Below are 17905 nucleotides of genomic sequence, written 5' to 3' on the forward strand. Positions count from 1 at the left end.
GGGCATCCCTGACGGACACCGGTTTGTGTGTGGAAGCTTTTGGAGAGCTCTCCGTACACTCTCACACGTCCGGAAGTCTGAGAATACAAAGAACGTATTATGTTTACAAACCTCCGGGGCATTCCTTGGTGGGCAAGTGTCCCAAGAAGAACAGACCGGTCAACCGAGTCGAAAACTCACACTTAACATGCTACTAATAATCTATAAGTAGCCTGGGAGAATAATTTCACATCTAAGTAGACATTCGAGATTGCAGCCAACACGTATGAGCACGTGATCTGGAATCCGAGACTGAAAGATGATAGGCGCTATATCCTGCTCACGTGCAAGCTAATCACACGACTTATTAACAGCTTATAACCAATCTGTTTGCTTTCAAATTACTAACCGGAAGGTCACGGGTTCGAGACTCCCTACTCGAGTTTCGTAAGATGCGCACTGTTGATGACTGTCAATGAAAAAATCAAACAAATGTGCTGTGCTCCTCGTCTTTTCAGCAAAGAAGAGAGGAAGTGGCTCATAGGACGAATAATACCGCTGAATTTGTGAAACTTTCTTCTGAGACGTCGTCACTCGAGGGGTCCGTCAATACGGGACCCCATGATGTGGATACCGCAAAGTGAACACTAATCACACTGCTGTTCAGCCGCTCGTGGCTGAGCGGTTAAATGTTGGATTACTGCTCGGAAGGTTGCGGGTTTGATACTCCGTAGCGATTCTTGAGGTGCGCGCTGCTAATGACTTCCAATAAGGATGAAACAACTGTACTGTAATTTGGGTGTGTTTAAATGTTTTAGTGTTAACTGGACTGCAAACTTTCACACGTAAACTGACTATCCGTTGCCTGAAAGCTGCTCAGTGAAGCCGACATAAATGGCATTAACTTTTGATAGGTCTGCACAGGATGAAGAAGCCTTGACACATTACACTTCATATGTGTAGGTGCAAAGGTTTAGAAAATATTCTAGGTTGCCACTCGGCAAGGGTATATTTGATCTGCATAATTCTTGTGCACAAAGCCAAACTTTCCTCAAGTAATCCGCTTGTGTGTTTCAGCGGCTCGATAGAAAATTTCAGCCTGCATGACATGCGTAGTTCAGGGGTGAAGCTATCAGTGAATTGATTAGATTGTATTTCCGTTCTAGATATGGTCAGTGAAACCAAAACACCTCCATTGAGTTGAGTGGCCGAGGTTTTTGAAATCACCAGAGGTGCCACACAGGACCCTAGCTACGGTATGTGAGCAGTGATTTTATGCGCCTTTGTTCCCGCAAAAACAATCCAGAAAAGTAAGAAAAATAGAGGAATTGATTCCCCGAAAGAGTGCGGAAGTGAATGCCTAAATGGCTTTTAAAATTCCAAACAACTGAATAATCAAGTCTTAGATGGTTTGGTCAAATTTTCATTATCCGGTGAGAGCTTCAAGGGAGAATTCCATCTTTTAAGTTCAAAACTTTGGATTTTAATTCTGAGCTTTGTTCACCAGGTGGTTGCTCACCCTGCAACTTCCACAAACCAGTTCACTGATTTCACCGGACGGTGCTTCGATTGTTGGTAAAACTTGGACTGCAGTAAACATTCTTTAAATTTTAGGTTGATATCATGTTTAATTCATCTCCGTTTACTGCATAGCTGAAGTCGTTTCGGATGGTGTACTCAACATATTTATTGTATCACATGGCCCAAACTTATATATCCAATGCTAACTTTACCTTCAGGATCTTTGCTTGTTGTGAAAACAGTGGGGTTGTATAAAGGTTACATTTGATGTGTCTGGAACAAGAAACAGAAATAGCAAGAAACCAACCATTATTTTACCAACAAAGGGATAAGCTCTGCCTCTCATAAAACAGACGAAGTTGCATTTGGTTTTAAAAATTGCCTGAAAGTCGAGAAAATTATGCTTAATTTGTGTTTTTGCTGCGGAACTTGGGAGTTATCGAGTGGATACCGGTAATTCTTGGAAAATACCGGATGCGTCAAAAGTCATTCTATCATACGGTATATCGAACTTGTGAATACTCAGGGCTGTTACCCGTCATGAAGAGACTGGGCCTCAATCATGAGCAGCTTGTGTAACCCCGAATATGGCGTGCTGAAAAGCCGAGAAGCATTGTGCAGCTCTCTCATCCACACTGGGAATCAGCAGGCATCCCTCGAAACTCTCCACCGGTTGAACAGTTGACCATTTGGTCACGAGTGACTGATCAGAGTGTGATTATCTCTCACATAAACAGGATGTAACGCTATGCGTCCTTCACACACAGAAAACATTTCAGGTAGTCAAAAAGACTAGCAGAGCGTGCGTTAGTTGGCGTGAAGCTTGTGCGCTGATAGACCGAAGCACCCGAAAGAAAACAGGTGTCGTCTGATGCATGATACTGACTTGGCATGTCCAATTTTACGCAACTGGTAGACAATGAAGTTAAATTGCGTAGGTAGCTGGAATCGTAGGAGGAAGTAAAAAAAGACGGTTGAAGGTGGGCGCGTTGGTTACCTTAGGAACATTAGCCCTGCGATCTGGAGACCAAGATAGGTTTTGTTTTTATAATTTCATCAGCGAAATGAACGGGAACCGTGTGTAAATTCATCAAAGCTAGCATTAAATATAGAACACTGTTCCAGGAATATGAGTCCACTTTTAAATTTTTCAGTGATTTTCACAGTCTGCAAACGTGTGAGAAAAATTATGAAGTCGTCGTTCACGTTGTTGAGAATACTTTTTTGAGGGCTACAGACAACTTTTATGGAAAGTATCATTGAAAGACAATATTTCAGACAGGTTCTTTATTAATTTGGTTATGACGGGAGCCTCAGTTTGATGCAACTAAATCGCTCTTTTATAATGGTCTTGTTTAACCGAATAGCCCACCTGATGTGTCCCAATGAGGGCGTAATTTGTCGTAGGCTGTCGAAGAATTTTCAGAGACATTATGGGTAGTGTCAAGTTCTTGCAAGGAACATCGGCTTGCTTGCGACTGAACTGAAAAGACATGGAATAGTGGTCGTACCCATTCACAGAACACAACTGGCTGACCAAGAACTTCTATGCACAACTGGTTTCGAACACACATCCTACTGGCTCGGCTGTCCGATAGTAAAAACACTATGACGTTTTCACCTGGCCCTGTCCTACTTGGTCAAATCCTCATGAAATGAGTCCACGCCTTGCTTCACTGCCCGAGAACGACGAGCTAAAGCGACGTGACCGTGGTAAGGGCTATGCTCACGGATGATCGATTTCTGCTTCGAAGTTGACATTCACCTTCGAGAATGCTGCTGTTGAGAAAAAAATTCAACAAACATGTCGGTCAACATCACTCCTTGTCGCCTGGTGTTCTCGATGGCTGTGGTATCGGAGTCGAAGAAACCAATAGAGATCAGCTCCTTAGACTTTGCGCTATCAACGCGCCTGCTATCACCACCATCAGATTTTACTTCAGTTGGCTACGCCAAGTCACATGAAAACATTCACACAGTGGACATTCACATCTACTCAAAGTGTTATCGTTTGTCAGTGAGACGTCCGAGACCTGTGCATTGCATGAGTGACGTGCGACGTTGACTGTGGAACAGGCCACCAGGTTTTACGAAAGAGGCTTGAAGTTTGGCTTATTGAGCTATTTTTAAGCAAGATTGTATGCCAACTGTATTAGAGATGCTTTGATCACATAAACCAACACATATGACAGCTGTTAGCCAGAAAGGTGTAACTTTTGTCAAATTCCGAACAGCGAGGTCAAGAAGCAGCAACTCACCCACATCAGTGACGAATGGCAGAGAAAACGAAGTAGACGGCCTCTCGGTGGTAGCACAAATAATATCACGACTTCTGAAGGTCACCTTGATTACTGGAACAATACTAGAGCAGATATCTCCTGGAGAAATTCTGGGAGCACGCCGCACGAATTACAAAAAAATACTGATTCGACCGAGAAGGTTCAACCGGAAGTTCTTCCCAGAATGTGCTTCATCTGACAACTACAAAGGCTGCCCTTAGATGCTTTGGCGAACATCCGAAATGAGTGATATTTAACAGTCTGACAGAAAAACTGTTTGGGATAATTTTAGCTCCACGCTGAATACACCATAATGGACCGGACACTTAATGCGTGAAAAGTCTCGACAAAATAGCAGTCGCTTTGTACCAACTTAAACGACCTCTTGATGGCTTTTGTCTCTTTAAGCCGAGAAATAGTGTAGACAGGTTTTTTCAAAATACTCCAGTCCCCAAATTTATTATTTTCGCCCGAAACCCATTCGACGGAAGTGTGGCGAAGCTGCGAATAACTGAATAGATTTCAAGTGACTACGAAATCCTCGCTGGTGTATCCAAAGCCCACTGTTGGAATGGTTTTCGTAAAAGACTGCGCCGACGTACAGCTCGACTACCGGCTTGATGGACACCCATTCGGCATTGGATATTCTATTGAGAGAAATTTGTCCCGCTGGACAAACGTCCGCATTCCCACTTTTGCAGACGAATGCGTATTATCTGTACGTACTGGTGATGAACTAAGCGTCCAGTTAAACGTTTACGATTGCTCTTGTGCAGTTTGGTCCGAGCATCAACGCAAAAAAGTCTTTCGCTCTGCAGCAGCCTGTGCCTTTTGAAGTCCTCAACATTCCTCCGCCCATCTGTAGTGGATAAAACTTTGCGGACTACAGCATGGACTTCTGCTACCTCGCAGACACGTTGTATGCTGACCCGATAAACCATGATCTGCGTTTCCAAATTAACAAGCCTAGCATAGCTTTTGTCAAACTCGAGAAACAAACACGAAGGTGCCCGAGCCTGCTAAGTGAGACTAAGCTAGACATAGTTGGACGATTGTTTTATCCGTCCTGTTGTACTCCACTTGCAAACAGGCCGTATGCCAGTTAGGCGAGCGCCGTCTGAAGTAGATGCTTGGTGCTCATTGGACTAAACGAGTGCCGCACACAGTTTCTATGATGAGCCGTCTGTGCTGGATTGTAGGCCGTGATCACGATGGGGATGTGTTTGCCGAAAAGACGAGAACATGCCGATATGGAAGGAAACGATACAAACGCCAACTTCCAATCAGATGCTTATGAAAACGCAAAAAGAGCCGCTGGACGAAAAATTCGCACAAACTGGATTTGCGGATGCCGCTGTTGTGTTTGTGCTGGCTGAATCGGACTGGTTGGCTGTCACTTGAACACAGTCATTTCTCCGTGGAACTTTTGTGGATCCTTTAAGTAGTCCAGGTCTATTTTTAACTTTTTAAGGTTGATAGACCCTGCGAGATCACTTGGACTGACTTTCTGTGGCTGTGACCGTCCATAACAAAACCTACGAAAATATCCTGGCACGTGGTGTTGGTTGTGACTGCAGTTAGTACTGGCATGTATCAACTGTACAAGGCCATAAGAAAGTGTTCTGGAGTTGAATGATGAGCAATGAAGCCTCCAGTCTAGGTTGTCTCCATCTACGTCGGCTGAGCCCAACTGGATGCTTAAATGTGTGTTCTGTGAGGGTAGTTGTATGGTTTACACCAACTGGCAGTATGTGCGCGCCCATTGAGCCTATCAAGGCTCATCAGAAAATCATCTGTATGAGCTGTTCGCATCAAATATCTGGCCGTATCCACTGCCCTAACCAATGGATGAACAACGCCTTCTATCACTTTATATACGTCATACTTTAATGGACCGTATTTTTTTTAATTCGCGAGTTATTGTGTACTGTTTATATGTTTCGTGAATCCATATGTAAGGAAGCTGCGATGACAGTCCGGTTATTCCAGGCTGTTCAGACTACAGCGGTGCTATACGCAAATATCTGTGACCACTACAGCTCAAAACTATGAAAACGATGACTGGCACTAGCTAGGGTGCGTTTTCGAGTGGTGCGGGTCACCATATACCGTAGGACCATAGCACTCGGGTGTATCTACTTGAAATGAAAGATGTGAGCCAGCAGACGAGCATGTTATCGGCTTTTGAACTCCCCTACTTATCATCCAGCTTTCTTCTCACGGATTTACTCCGGATAAAATGCTTTTAGTGCAAACTATACGGTGTTATCCATTGTGCGTGGGTGTCTATAGGCGTAGTGCGATGCGACGCACCAGTACAAAAATGGATGCCAACCCACCGTCCACACCATGAGTGCATTCTAATTTAGGTCAAGGATGCGCCCACATGAACTGAAAACGAATTAGGGACAGGCTGATATCAAACCATGCGCACATTCACAACGCCAACACCATCCCACATCTGAGCCTAGTCGACCAATCACCGTCGTCCACTCTATAGATTTCTAGCTGCCATGTCACCTAAAGGGAGCGCCCGAACTGAGATACTACCAGGTTTCCCAAGCCCAGACAGGAGCAGTGGAGATGCAGAAGTTGCGTTCCAACTACGGACTCTCTGGGCAGTAAGTTCACGCTTTAATCACTCAGAGATCTCGAGTCGACGAAAGCTGACGGGGAAATTCTTGGAACCCAATTTTTTGGTAATTCACTTGAAATCTCCACTGAGATTCAAGCACTGTAGGTTTGTATTTATGTGCTTTGACTTTAGGAGATGACTAGAATTTCGACTTTCAGAATTCTTACCTGGTCCGGATGGGACCCAAGTGATGAACATAAATGAGGCTAAAGGCAGTATGCTTTTATTGCAAATCACACTGTCGTTAGCAAGGGACCGGAATCAATCTCGCAGTCATGATACCCTGAAGTTAAATTCGCTATACAGGTCATCCTGAGGTTTCATTTGTACAATACACGAGATATCGAAATATATCTCTTGGAACGACCCCACTATTCGCAGTTTTGATGAGAGATCTTCGACAATTCGCTATTGGTTTGGTGTTTCTTGATCTAATTTAACCATCACAGGCGTACGGAGGAACATATGACGGACGCCTGTGGGAAACATAATTACCTTCAAGCGTGAAAACCTAATTCTAAACAGGTTTTACGCGGTAACTCTTGAGTACAGGTTTATTCAATGTAAAACCATCCAGTTTGGTTTCTCAGAAAGATGTAGCAGCATGCCTAAATACATTCTGGTTTTATATTTGCTTAGTGTTTCTTGAGAACCTTTATTATGGCAATCAAGTTGCTGTTTCTTATAAATCCATGAATCCTCTCGACGTTGACTCACCACAAACTAGCACAGTTGCTGCCTCAGTTTCACTTAGATGGACTTCTGAACTGATAAGTTCGTCATGCTGGATTCTTTTCTATATTGTTACTTTTCTTCGCTAGATGATATTATTTATACACCGGGAGAACAAAACAGAGAATCAGCGAATTTACACCCATTTGCATACCAATTTGGTTCTTTCGAGAGACTCACCTGGAACCCAGCTGAATCTCTCGTTTATCATGTTCTCAGCTGGGTTCCAGGTGAGTCTCTCGAAAGAACCAAATTGGTATGCAAATGGGTGTAAATTCGCTGATTCTCTGTTTTGTTCTCCCGGTGTATAAATAATATCATCTAGCGAAGAAAAGTAACAATATAGAAAAGAATCCAGCATGACGAACTTATCAGTTCAGAAGTCCATCTAAGTGAAACTGAGGCAGCAACTGTGCTAGTTTGTGGTGAGTCAACGTCGAGAGGATTCATGGATTTATAAGAAACAGCAACTTGATTGCCATAATAAAGGTTCCCAAGAAACACTAAGCAAATATAAAACCAGAATGTATTTAGGCATGCTGCTACATCTTTCTGAGAAACCAAACTGGATGGTTTTACATTGAATAAACCTGTACTCAAGAGTTACCGCGTAAAACCTGTTTAGAATTAGGTTTTCACGCTTGAAGGTAATTATGTTTCCCACAGGCGTCCGTCATATGTTCCTCCGTACGCCTGTGATGGTTAAATTAGATCAAGAAACACCAAACCAATAGCGAATTGTCGAAGATCTCTCATCAAAACTGCGAATAGTGGGGTCGTTCCAAGAGATATATTTCGATATCTCGTGTATTGTACAAATGAAACCTCAGGATGACCTGTATAGCGAATTTAACTTCAGGGTATCATGACTGCGAGATTGATTCCGGTCCCTTGCTAACGACAGTGTGATTTGCAATAAAAGCATACTGCCTTTAGCCTCATTTATGTTCATCACTTGGGTCCCATCCGGACCAGGTGGATTTTCAGCAACCTCATGAGTAGTACGTTACAAAAACAGAGAATCCTTTAGTGGACTTTTCAGCGGGATATTGCACTGAGTGTTGTATGAGGAGACTTATATTTTTGAATTGACATTTCGTTCCGTCACTAAGGCCAGTCGGTGCTGAAAAGCTGGGAATTACAGTGCGGATGTGTAACTATTGTTGAGAATCACGAACAGTACCCATTTCACGACATTCTGCTGGGATTCGAACCCGCGATATACAGGCCAGTGGTTGAACAGATAACTGTTTGGCCAAGAGCGGCTGAGTAGTAGTGTGATCAGCTCGTACTAAGAGCATGGTGCCACTCACCGTTCACACAAGGAAACCAAGTCGCGTGGTCACTTGTTGACTGTAAAATCGGGTGAGGACTTCTCAGACGAAAGTCTCACTCATCTGAAATTATACTTCCTCTGTGCCATTTACAAACTGTTCGTAGTGTGAGGAGGTTTTGTAATATTCAGCTGAGATTTCACACAGTGCTGTTCAACCCTGGAGGCCGAACGATTAAGCGTTCAACCACTGGCTATCTAGTCGCGAATCTGAAACTCCGTAATGGATTTTTGTGAGATGCATACAAAGCGGAATAGCCTCACTGACATGGCTAAACCTCTATTGAAATACTGTATTTAACGCCCATCCGTCTCGATAGCATGATAAATATAGCAGACATACGTAAAAGGATAATTTTCTTACCGCTGTGCGTAAATGGACCTGCTTTACGTGTATCTCGGGTTACGTTTTGACAAAAAACCATTACAGCAGCTCTTCAGCGCGCCGAACTAATCTAGTTATCGTATCTCGAAGCACATCAATCGATAACTCCCATTTTTCAAAACATCTGCGTCACATGTAAGCGAAATATTTTCAATGTCGATTTGTTGTGCTCGTCAGACCAAATGTATCGTCAATTGTTTGGGTTGGCTGGATATTCCCCATCCTAAGGCATTTCCGCTGATAAATTAACGAGTTTCTCAGTCCTCAAAAAAAAGAGTTTCCTAGCATACCCACCCTTCATTGTAGGTATAACCTTGTCCAATAGAAGAAAAGCCCGAGCATCTCAGTGAGTTATTCGTAAGGCGAAACAGGCGTTACGCAAGTGCGAAGAAACCGTCATTAGGAAACTTCAGGATTAACTTACCTGTTTATTTATCAGTCTCTCATCATTTACGAAGAGCATGCCCTTTAGAGAAATGAAACCCGGCTTTTTGCCATGATTAGAGTCCCAAGCATCACCGTTGAGACCACTGCCGTATAACCACGAATTTTATCTAATTAGTTTTAGAGCCTTAAAGTGAATTTTTTTTGGTGAGGGGGACTTGGTGTTTTTGTATCGCATCTTCGAGCTCTCAGTCAAACAATCTGGAAAGGATATGACAGCAAGAAAGCTAATGACATTGATTAGTCGCCTCTTCTTGCAGTGTCTCGAATCATTGGAAATGCGGTCACGAGGACACACCTAGGAGGGTGGACTACGTCACCTAAAGTTCTCTTAGTCTCATTCACACCCTTTTACCAAGCCACGGGTTGTTTCGTCTCCCTTGCATCTGAGTGAGGCACGGAGACAAACACTCACCTCGGCAAACGACGTTCCGGCATCCGTTGAACATAATAGGACCATTGAAGTTGATGTTGCTGCATGGTCTCCACGACTGAAGTACCCACAGCACAACAAAACATTCCTTCTAAAATTGGCTCGTTGCAAATTTGTTGACGTCATCCGACACGAGAAATGATTTTGCGGAACCGATATTAAAAACCTAAAGAAGCCTCACATCATCTGTCCGGGGTGGCTACGTCACAACCATACAGCAATACTGTCACTGCCCTAGTGAAATGAAGAAGGCCCCTGCTGCGGAGTTATTGGCTAGAACATTCTAACTGACCAGTTACAGACTACTGAACATGGAAGCAAAACTCTCATTTTCATCTTATTTACAAGAAAAACAGAACATCCATCTTCTCTTGAACGCATCTTCCCGAACTTTCCTGGATATTCATTGACTGTTGCTCAAATCCAAGCAACTGCTACAAACCGATTCCACAAATTCCGCAACAGAACTCCCTTTTCAAGAGACGCACAGCGAATTTACAAGAAAACATACTACTCCCATCAGTAGTATCACCGTCACAAAAACCTTGCGACCTGTGATATGCCTTTGTGATTCCACATGCAACGCAATTTAGAAAATGGGCCTCTAAGAGTCATACACTAACTCGACGTCTGGATACCAAAATTTCCGATGCAGGTTACCTTTTAAGCATGCTTTGTGGCTGGGTAGTCCGACGATACTGTTTCACTGGTATGACAGCCCATTTTTGTGCGCTCATTTTGAAGAAATTTCACCAAGTAGGCAGTCTGCCTCATTAGATAGTGTACACATTTTACGTGTTCTTTTTTCACTCCTTTGAAGGAAACATGCATATCTTCCTCAACACTATCGATGAAATCTTACAAAAGAGTTAAATTTACTCAGACGGTACTGAGCCGATCATACCGTCTACAACTTAACGACGGACGATTCGTCGTAACCGAACTTACGTGCTAAGTAATTCTAAGAACTATAGTTTGTCTAGCTGAAGAGTATTTCATGGTGGTTGGCAAATGACCACAAGTTATAAGAACTCTAGACTAAATATCGGACTCCCAGTTTTAGTTAAACGTCCAAGTAACAAACCAATGCTCTGGGTGAATTTATCCTAAGTATAATTTGTGAGAGAGGTAAGAAATTTGTTTCTTTTTCTCTGTAAATAGTCCAGGTAAGTATTTGCTAAGTCTGAAACAAACGTTAACTTACATTGCAGCAATCTCCAGAAATAGGAGTCGGCCTTAGAGATACACCTTGGTAAATGAAAGATTTTTTACCTGCGGATTACTTTTGCAACTTCCGTGACGGTATGACTGAGTGTTCTACCGAGAACTATATGATTGCACATCAGGTGTATCAAAACGTCTAGATTGTAAGCTGCTGTATTGTCCGGTGCAAAAAGCTGGTCTCAGTTATGTAGCAACAAATTATGACCATTGAGGTGAATTCTCTATCTGTTTATTAATCGGGCGTTTTCTGGACTTTGTAGATTTCCATCCGCATCCTGACCAGGTGGGGATTGGACCGTAATTCCGTTTAAGTAAGGTTAAGCCAACAAAATGTCACCAGGGTGTGGTGTAGCATGTGTGCTATGAATTCCTCGTGATGGACAACGATTCTTCAGCACCATCCATTATCAAATATCACTTGGGTTGTAACTCCTTTCTTGTATCGAAATATCAGTGATTTCGAGGTCAAAACGCCCTCATATCATTCTCATTGTGACTCAACTTCAGTAGATAGTAATAATAGAGAATCACTTGCGAGAAAACGTATAAATAAACATTGCTACTGACGCGACACACTATTCATATGATTGATGAAAACACTCTATCAGCACACGAATGGTTTCGTGCTTCTTGGAGATCATCGGGTAGGCGCAGTCCCCGAACTTCCGTCATCCTTATGTTTTACTTGAACCCAGATTGCCCGAAATTAGCGAAATGCACTGATTCACAGTTTGATTTTGACGGAGACTCAAATGGAGCCCAGAATAAAAACATCACAAAGGAGAGACTCAACTGGGCTCCAGGTGAGTCCCCTGTCAAAACCAAATTAGTATGCAAATGAGTGTAATCTCTTCAACTTGAGTTAAGGTAGAACATAAGGTTGAAGGAAACTCGGAAACTGCGTCAACCTGATGAGCCCCAAGAAGGGCGAAATTGGTCCTGGGCATTCGAAGGTTTTTCAGAAATCCTACGAGTATTGTGTTAGATCTAGACAAATGTTATCTTGGAGGTTAAGTGTGCTGTTGTTGCCAAATCTTTCTAAGTTTAGAACGAATTCCAAGCGTTTCAGAGATCTTCCCAAATCACTGACGTAGCTCTCAATAAGACGAACCAAAACAAACGCTGTGGTTCCAGTGCACGACCAGTGTTAAGTTGATTATTGCTAGGCTGTTGATGTAGCACCGTTTTTGGCAACCGTCGGACTATCAGTTGGGCTTGAATGAGACTTGGCAAATAGAGCTGGAAAGCGGGCGCATTTTCGTCACGTCTCCAGGTGACATAGCAACTCGAATCGGGCGGGTGGTTCTACAAATTAAGCCAGGATATTGATTATCCATATGAACCCGATCTTCACCCACCTGCCAACTTATCCTGCTCTGTACTCTGAGTGAGTGAATGTGGGTTGGACGGGAAGGTGGTGGGGTGTGCACACCGAACTGAGCTAAACAACGTACAGCTAAATTGGCTGGATGGACCACAAAATAAGTGCACTCTGACAACTGGAACAAAGGGTTTGGAACAAAAACTGTCACTATATCGGTCTGGTAACTTTTTTAATTAAAGTGCAATGTCAGCGTTGATTAAATGGAACGGAACACAGCTGACCAATAACTGTAAGCGATTGCATTCACTAATTCCTGTCTTCTTATTGTTGTTGATTTCAATAGATTGATGCCATTTTCCGTGTTCATCTGCAAATTGTGGTAAAAATTTTTACGTTTCAGCATGGTACGACTCACTTCATGCGTGACGGGTCTCACTGCTTTGATCCTTCGAGTGATCATGACTCCAGTACGGGTGACCCACTGGCGCTCGTAGAGTACTCGCCTTTGGAAAATTCGTACCAGTAAAGGTGACCATCCTGTTGGTGTAGCATTTCATTAATTACTAAACTATTGGTATTAAAGGTGTTCTTCTGATCTACAAATCAACTACTTTGCATCAATCCAATTATAGTGCGGATTCCAGTTCGAAATTTAAGGAGACTTTCTTGAGGTTCCATTTATAATATGAATTCTATGTCTGCAACCACTAGATAGCATTTTGGGCCACAATCCCCTTCCACTCAGTAGTGCTTAGAAGAAACAGGGATCGAGAGCGATTGGATCAAGTCTGGCCGAATCCATTCATGTCGTCAACGAAGAGCAGGCCTCTGAAGTCACATGCCGGCTGTCTGAACCGATCCTGACTCGTACTATCCGGAATGTTATCCACCTCAGGAGCGTTTGCAATTCGACTGGATAACCCACAACTCTGTGTCCAAAAGACAGCACTTCCACACGTGGAAATGCAAATGCGTCCAGCCTGCGCTGAGTAACTCGTAACACGCTCGCCTAGCCGGTCAACTGTCCGAAGGTCAAACCCATGCAAGGCCAAGAGCGGAACCGAAGTTCAGTTCTATCTCCCTTTAACTTAGACTCACCAGAAGAAATGCACCAGGAATGCAGGGTGACTGTTAAAACTGGAGTGGGGTAAATTCCACACATCCTGAAAGTGGCTATGACCAGAAGAAACTTGCGCGAACTTTGGAACATGAGCTGACCTGCGGAAAATCCGGCCCCGCTAACTTGTGTGACATTGACACCACTTGACTCTGTGACCTGTTCACTCAAAGTGTTTGCAACTGACTTCGGTGTTGTACGTTTTGCTGTATTAGCAGAGTAGACCGTTCCTGCCATGAGTTCCGCGGATATTTATAATCTCCCCAGTGAGTTCGTGAATTTCCTACTGATTATGGGCTCAGTATTTCTAGCACAGTCCTGTCCAAAAAAGTACCTTTGAAGTCCATCAGAATCACCAAATTTTCCTCAACCGATACGTTGTTTCAAGATACCCTGACACAGTACGTTGCACGAGGACAAAAGTACTTTGGATTGCAAAATTTTTCGAAACGAAGAAATCCGTGATCACGGCATCATTTGTAACCAATAACTACCTGAACGAGTTACCTGATCAATCAGGTCATTGAAGTTTTCTCATTTGGCACACCGAGCGGGGTTCGGCCCGTTCGGTCTCGCTTGTGGCCAAACTTTCCAGAGAATTCCAAGAATGGCGTACCTATCCAAACTACTACAGCTGTTTTGGGTTGATCTGTTTTATAACGGAACACCGGTTTTATTCAGATGGAAAAAATCATCGTGAAGTATCTTTTGAAGCATTTGAAGGTGCGTCTCCTTGCTCGAGAAAGCCAGAATACAATAGCTGGATCATCTGGATGGATTGTTTGAAAAATGAAAGGCTTTCAGCCCAATAAGAAAGGAATAATTTTCGAGTGTTTTAAAGATTACTGGCGGAAGTGGTTATCAAAAAAGAAATTAATTGGTTCGACGTACCTGGAAGGTACTTCCTCGATCCAACACACTACCTGTAAGGCTGCTGAAAGATGCCGTGGACTGTGTGCAGACTATCCACTTGAAAAATTGTTCCGGTGGAATTTAGTTGCAATCTACGTTCACATCAAACCGATTTGCAAATAAATGTAGTTCACCCATTTGGAGATTTTGTGCTTAAGCACTTCTCAGTAAGCTTGCGATACTGGCTCGTGTTGCAGATGTCTGACCTGCCCGTTGCTTCCGGATCTGAATGGAATCCAGCCCGAAAATTGTCTCCGTTTTGCGGTTGTTATTAATGTTGCGCTTCTCAAAGCGATTTATCAAATACCAACTATGTTTTAAAGAAACCACTGGGCATACGACAAACGGCTGCCCACTGTGAACCTCTCTAATAGGGTATCATTAGTTGCTTCCGTTCATCCTATGTGTGAACGTAACGTAGATGTTGATTACTTTGTCGCTCTTTTTGAAAGGCTACTTGAAGTGCTGTAAACTAGCTGAGGTTAAAGAAAATTAGATGTTCTAAATTAGAAGCTACTTGACGAATCTACTAGTTAGAGTGCACCTCAAACAGCAGGACCTGTTTCTCGAATGAATGAGGTTTATGTCATGCTTTGCTAAATAACATGGATGTGTACACAGCGACAAGGTTTGACGCGTTTGTCTTGCTTATATGACTGTATATATGCATAAATGTTTTGGCGGGAACGACAACGATATTTGAGTGGGAGAACGTGGCGAGTACATTGATTTGTGCGTCAAAAGACAGAGGGAAAACAAGCGTTTGCTGCTGAGAAATTTTCATCAATATCAAGGCTTATTAGCTATGATGGTCAGCCAATCATTCCTTCTCAGTTTTGACAGCACTGATCGATAAAAATGACCCAAACCAAAGTCAGCTAATCAAAAGTCTGGAAGGTTTGACGTAATTCAACTCCACTAGAACAAATTGAACTATCATAGGGTATCCTAATTTATCAATCGTCATTCTGTCTGATTGTCCGCCTGACCATTGAAGTATAATAAATCATGTGCACTCTCCGTTGAAGGTCCTTTGTTTTCTACTGTTATTCGCAGTGGTCTAATTCAGTTTGCCCCAATATGACTACATTTTTCGTTTCAGCCTATCTAAAGATATATATTAGGTCGTAGACATCATCACGTTTGTAGTAGAATAGTTCCGAGGGTATTCAAGAAAAGAATGAGGAAGGAACGAGATAAGCTGGTTTTTGGTGTGTCAAACCAAGACCTCAAACAATAAACACTCCAGCAGTTTTGCGAATGTGACTTGGAAACATGAGCACGAATTTTTGGTGTAGACAACTCAGAAAAATTTTTCAAGTATTGTCAAACCTAAAAAAACAGGAAAACTGTTATGCTTCACTATTAAAACTTCACTTATCGCTGTACTCTTGAAGAGTGAATTGAGATCGGAACCCTGCGTCGTATGAAACTGGCTGGATAAGAAAAATTCCGGACGATAGAATTCTGCTAAAAACATGCTTTTCCAGTTGGTTTTATTCTGGGAGTCAAGAATAAATCGCTAATCTTATTGTGTGGGCCAAAGAAGCTTCTCAGTCACCGCCGGACAAGGCCGTTGCAATTCCAAAAGGACCTAATGGCAGTCTACCTGACCAAACACTTCACAGTGGACAAAACGCGACACAAACACCGTATCTATGATGCAGATTACCAATGGTAGTGTTAGGCGGAATTCCACACGGATCCCTCCTTACCACTCGCACTCAGGTGCTGCTGCAGCCGAGGAGTCTATTCCAGGCAAAATTGGCCAAAAATTCGGGAGGCTTGCCGGTCCGCCATCAAGACGAGATCCGATTGGCCAAAGGTCTGGGCTCAACAGCCAATCATGACCCAGTATTGGCCAAATGCCGGTTGCCAATGGCGCATCCAGAACGCGTCAGAAATTCCAGAAAGTTATAACCGCTTACGCTATATATACGAAGCGCTGTACAACTGTTCTTGATTTCGTTTGCGATGTTAATATAACTTGTGCACCTTTGGTGATTGTTTTTGACGTGAACGCTAGCTTGGGAGGCTCATACCGCGATCTAAGCTGAGAAAAAATCCCGTTACTGCAGATAGTGTTCATCTGTGAGGGGTTACAGGTTTTTCTAGGTACATGTATTAGTGCACAGGTGGTGATAGTTACAATACAAATCAGAAGGTGCACTAATAGGAGTTTTTGTATGGTTGCGACACGTATAAAAATGAATACAGTGCGAGAATGGGAGCAAGTCAAAAAGGGAACTTATCGTATGCGAGAGTCCCTTGGTGGAAGTCCGGACGGCGGGAACGTGTTTTTCTCCGCAGTTAGACTGCTACACGTACTCCATGGTTGTCCGTGGACTTGTGGAGAGGTTGACGTCCTGTTCCCTGCGCGCGCGCGAGTCTGTGTGCCCTGACTGGGATCGGTTTCCCTCTATGTAGGTCCCGGTGCGCATATGTGAGCGCGTCGGCACATGAGTGGTTGCTACGCTGACTAGGCGGTGCAGACAACCGATGTCCGATGAGCCAGCTTAATCCGACGTGTTTGTGTGTATGAGAAAAAAGACAAGCCTCGCGACCCAGTGAGCGACTGTGAGTTGAACAGTCAAGTATGTGGGTGACTGGGTCGCTACACATGTCACCGTGGTTTTTCCAAAGCTCAACCTGGAGGACCAGGAGGCTTTGTTCATCAGAGCCCTGTCGACCGACGAAATAGGGGTACCAAATGAACCCTTCAGCAGTAGTGCTCAGTGGGTCCTAGAGGTACAAAAATTGCTACTATAAACTTTGGTCTCTGCGGCAAAAGAGGCATGATACAACTGTCCAATTAATCCATCTGGTAAATCCACAGGATTAAATCCACTAACTCACTGGTACAACGCGGAGGTTGGATACAAAATATGATTGCTGATCATCGGGTGAACACTCCTTAAGAGCCAAACAGAAATACTTCGTCTCAGGCTAATTTTATTGACTCAACAAGGTTTCCTCATTGAACTTAAGGCCATGTAAACGGAGATAGAATGTACCTGTTTTCATGAAACTGAAAAAAATATACCATCATGTGCGTTAAACACGACGGCGACTGTATTAAACCATCGTCCATATTCTCGCATTCATATGGAGACCGGATGATAGGCGCTATGTCCTGTTGGAGTGCGAGTTGATCAGGTGATGACCAGAAAATAGTTAAGTTTTCAGACTACCGGTCACTAGTTCGTCTGGTATTTTGTGAAAGGATGAGAAGCTGTACAGCACTCCTCATTGCTTCATCATCATCATCAACGACAACATGACATCAGTGTTCAACACCAATGCTTCACTACCGTACAACCATGACTTATTTGAAAGCCTTATTGTAAAGAAAAGAATAAAGGTGGATGGGGGAGGGACTTAGTGCTAGCTTAACACAATCATTCCGAGGTGCCTACACCTCCAGATATTCACTCAGGCAATCTGGACAGAAACTGACAACAAGAACGCCACTGACATCGGTTGGCAGCCATATCTTCTAGTGTCTCCAACCAGGCACAGTGAGGATCACGAGGTCCCCATCCTGGAAGGCGAGTAGCACCGACAGCACCCAAGCGTTTCGTGATCTC

General features: G+C 43.4%; 1 protein-coding gene across 1 annotated transcript in view; it reads left to right on the forward strand.

The window, feature by feature from the left end:
• The window catches only part of T265_06180 (hypothetical protein), a gene marked incomplete at both ends in the record, with an annotated part of 43135 nt that extends 26897 nt beyond the window's left edge, over nucleotides 1-16238 (forward strand). Inside the window, 3 exons of the mRNA XM_009171381.1 lie at nucleotides 11661-11768; nucleotides 13382-13413; nucleotides 16047-16238. Of these exons, the coding sequence (XP_009169645.1) occupies nucleotides 11661-11768; nucleotides 13382-13413; nucleotides 16047-16238 (332 nt within the window). The remainder of the gene's footprint in view (nucleotides 1-11660; nucleotides 11769-13381; nucleotides 13414-16046) is intronic.
• Nucleotides 16239-17905: the final 1667 nt, after the last annotated feature.

The sequence above is a fragment of the Opisthorchis viverrini genome, assembly GCF_000715545.1.
Source record: "Opisthorchis viverrini unplaced genomic scaffold opera_v5_124, whole genome shotgun sequence".
In the NCBI taxonomy this organism is placed as follows: Eukaryota; Metazoa; Platyhelminthes; class Trematoda; order Opisthorchiida; family Opisthorchiidae; genus Opisthorchis; species Opisthorchis viverrini.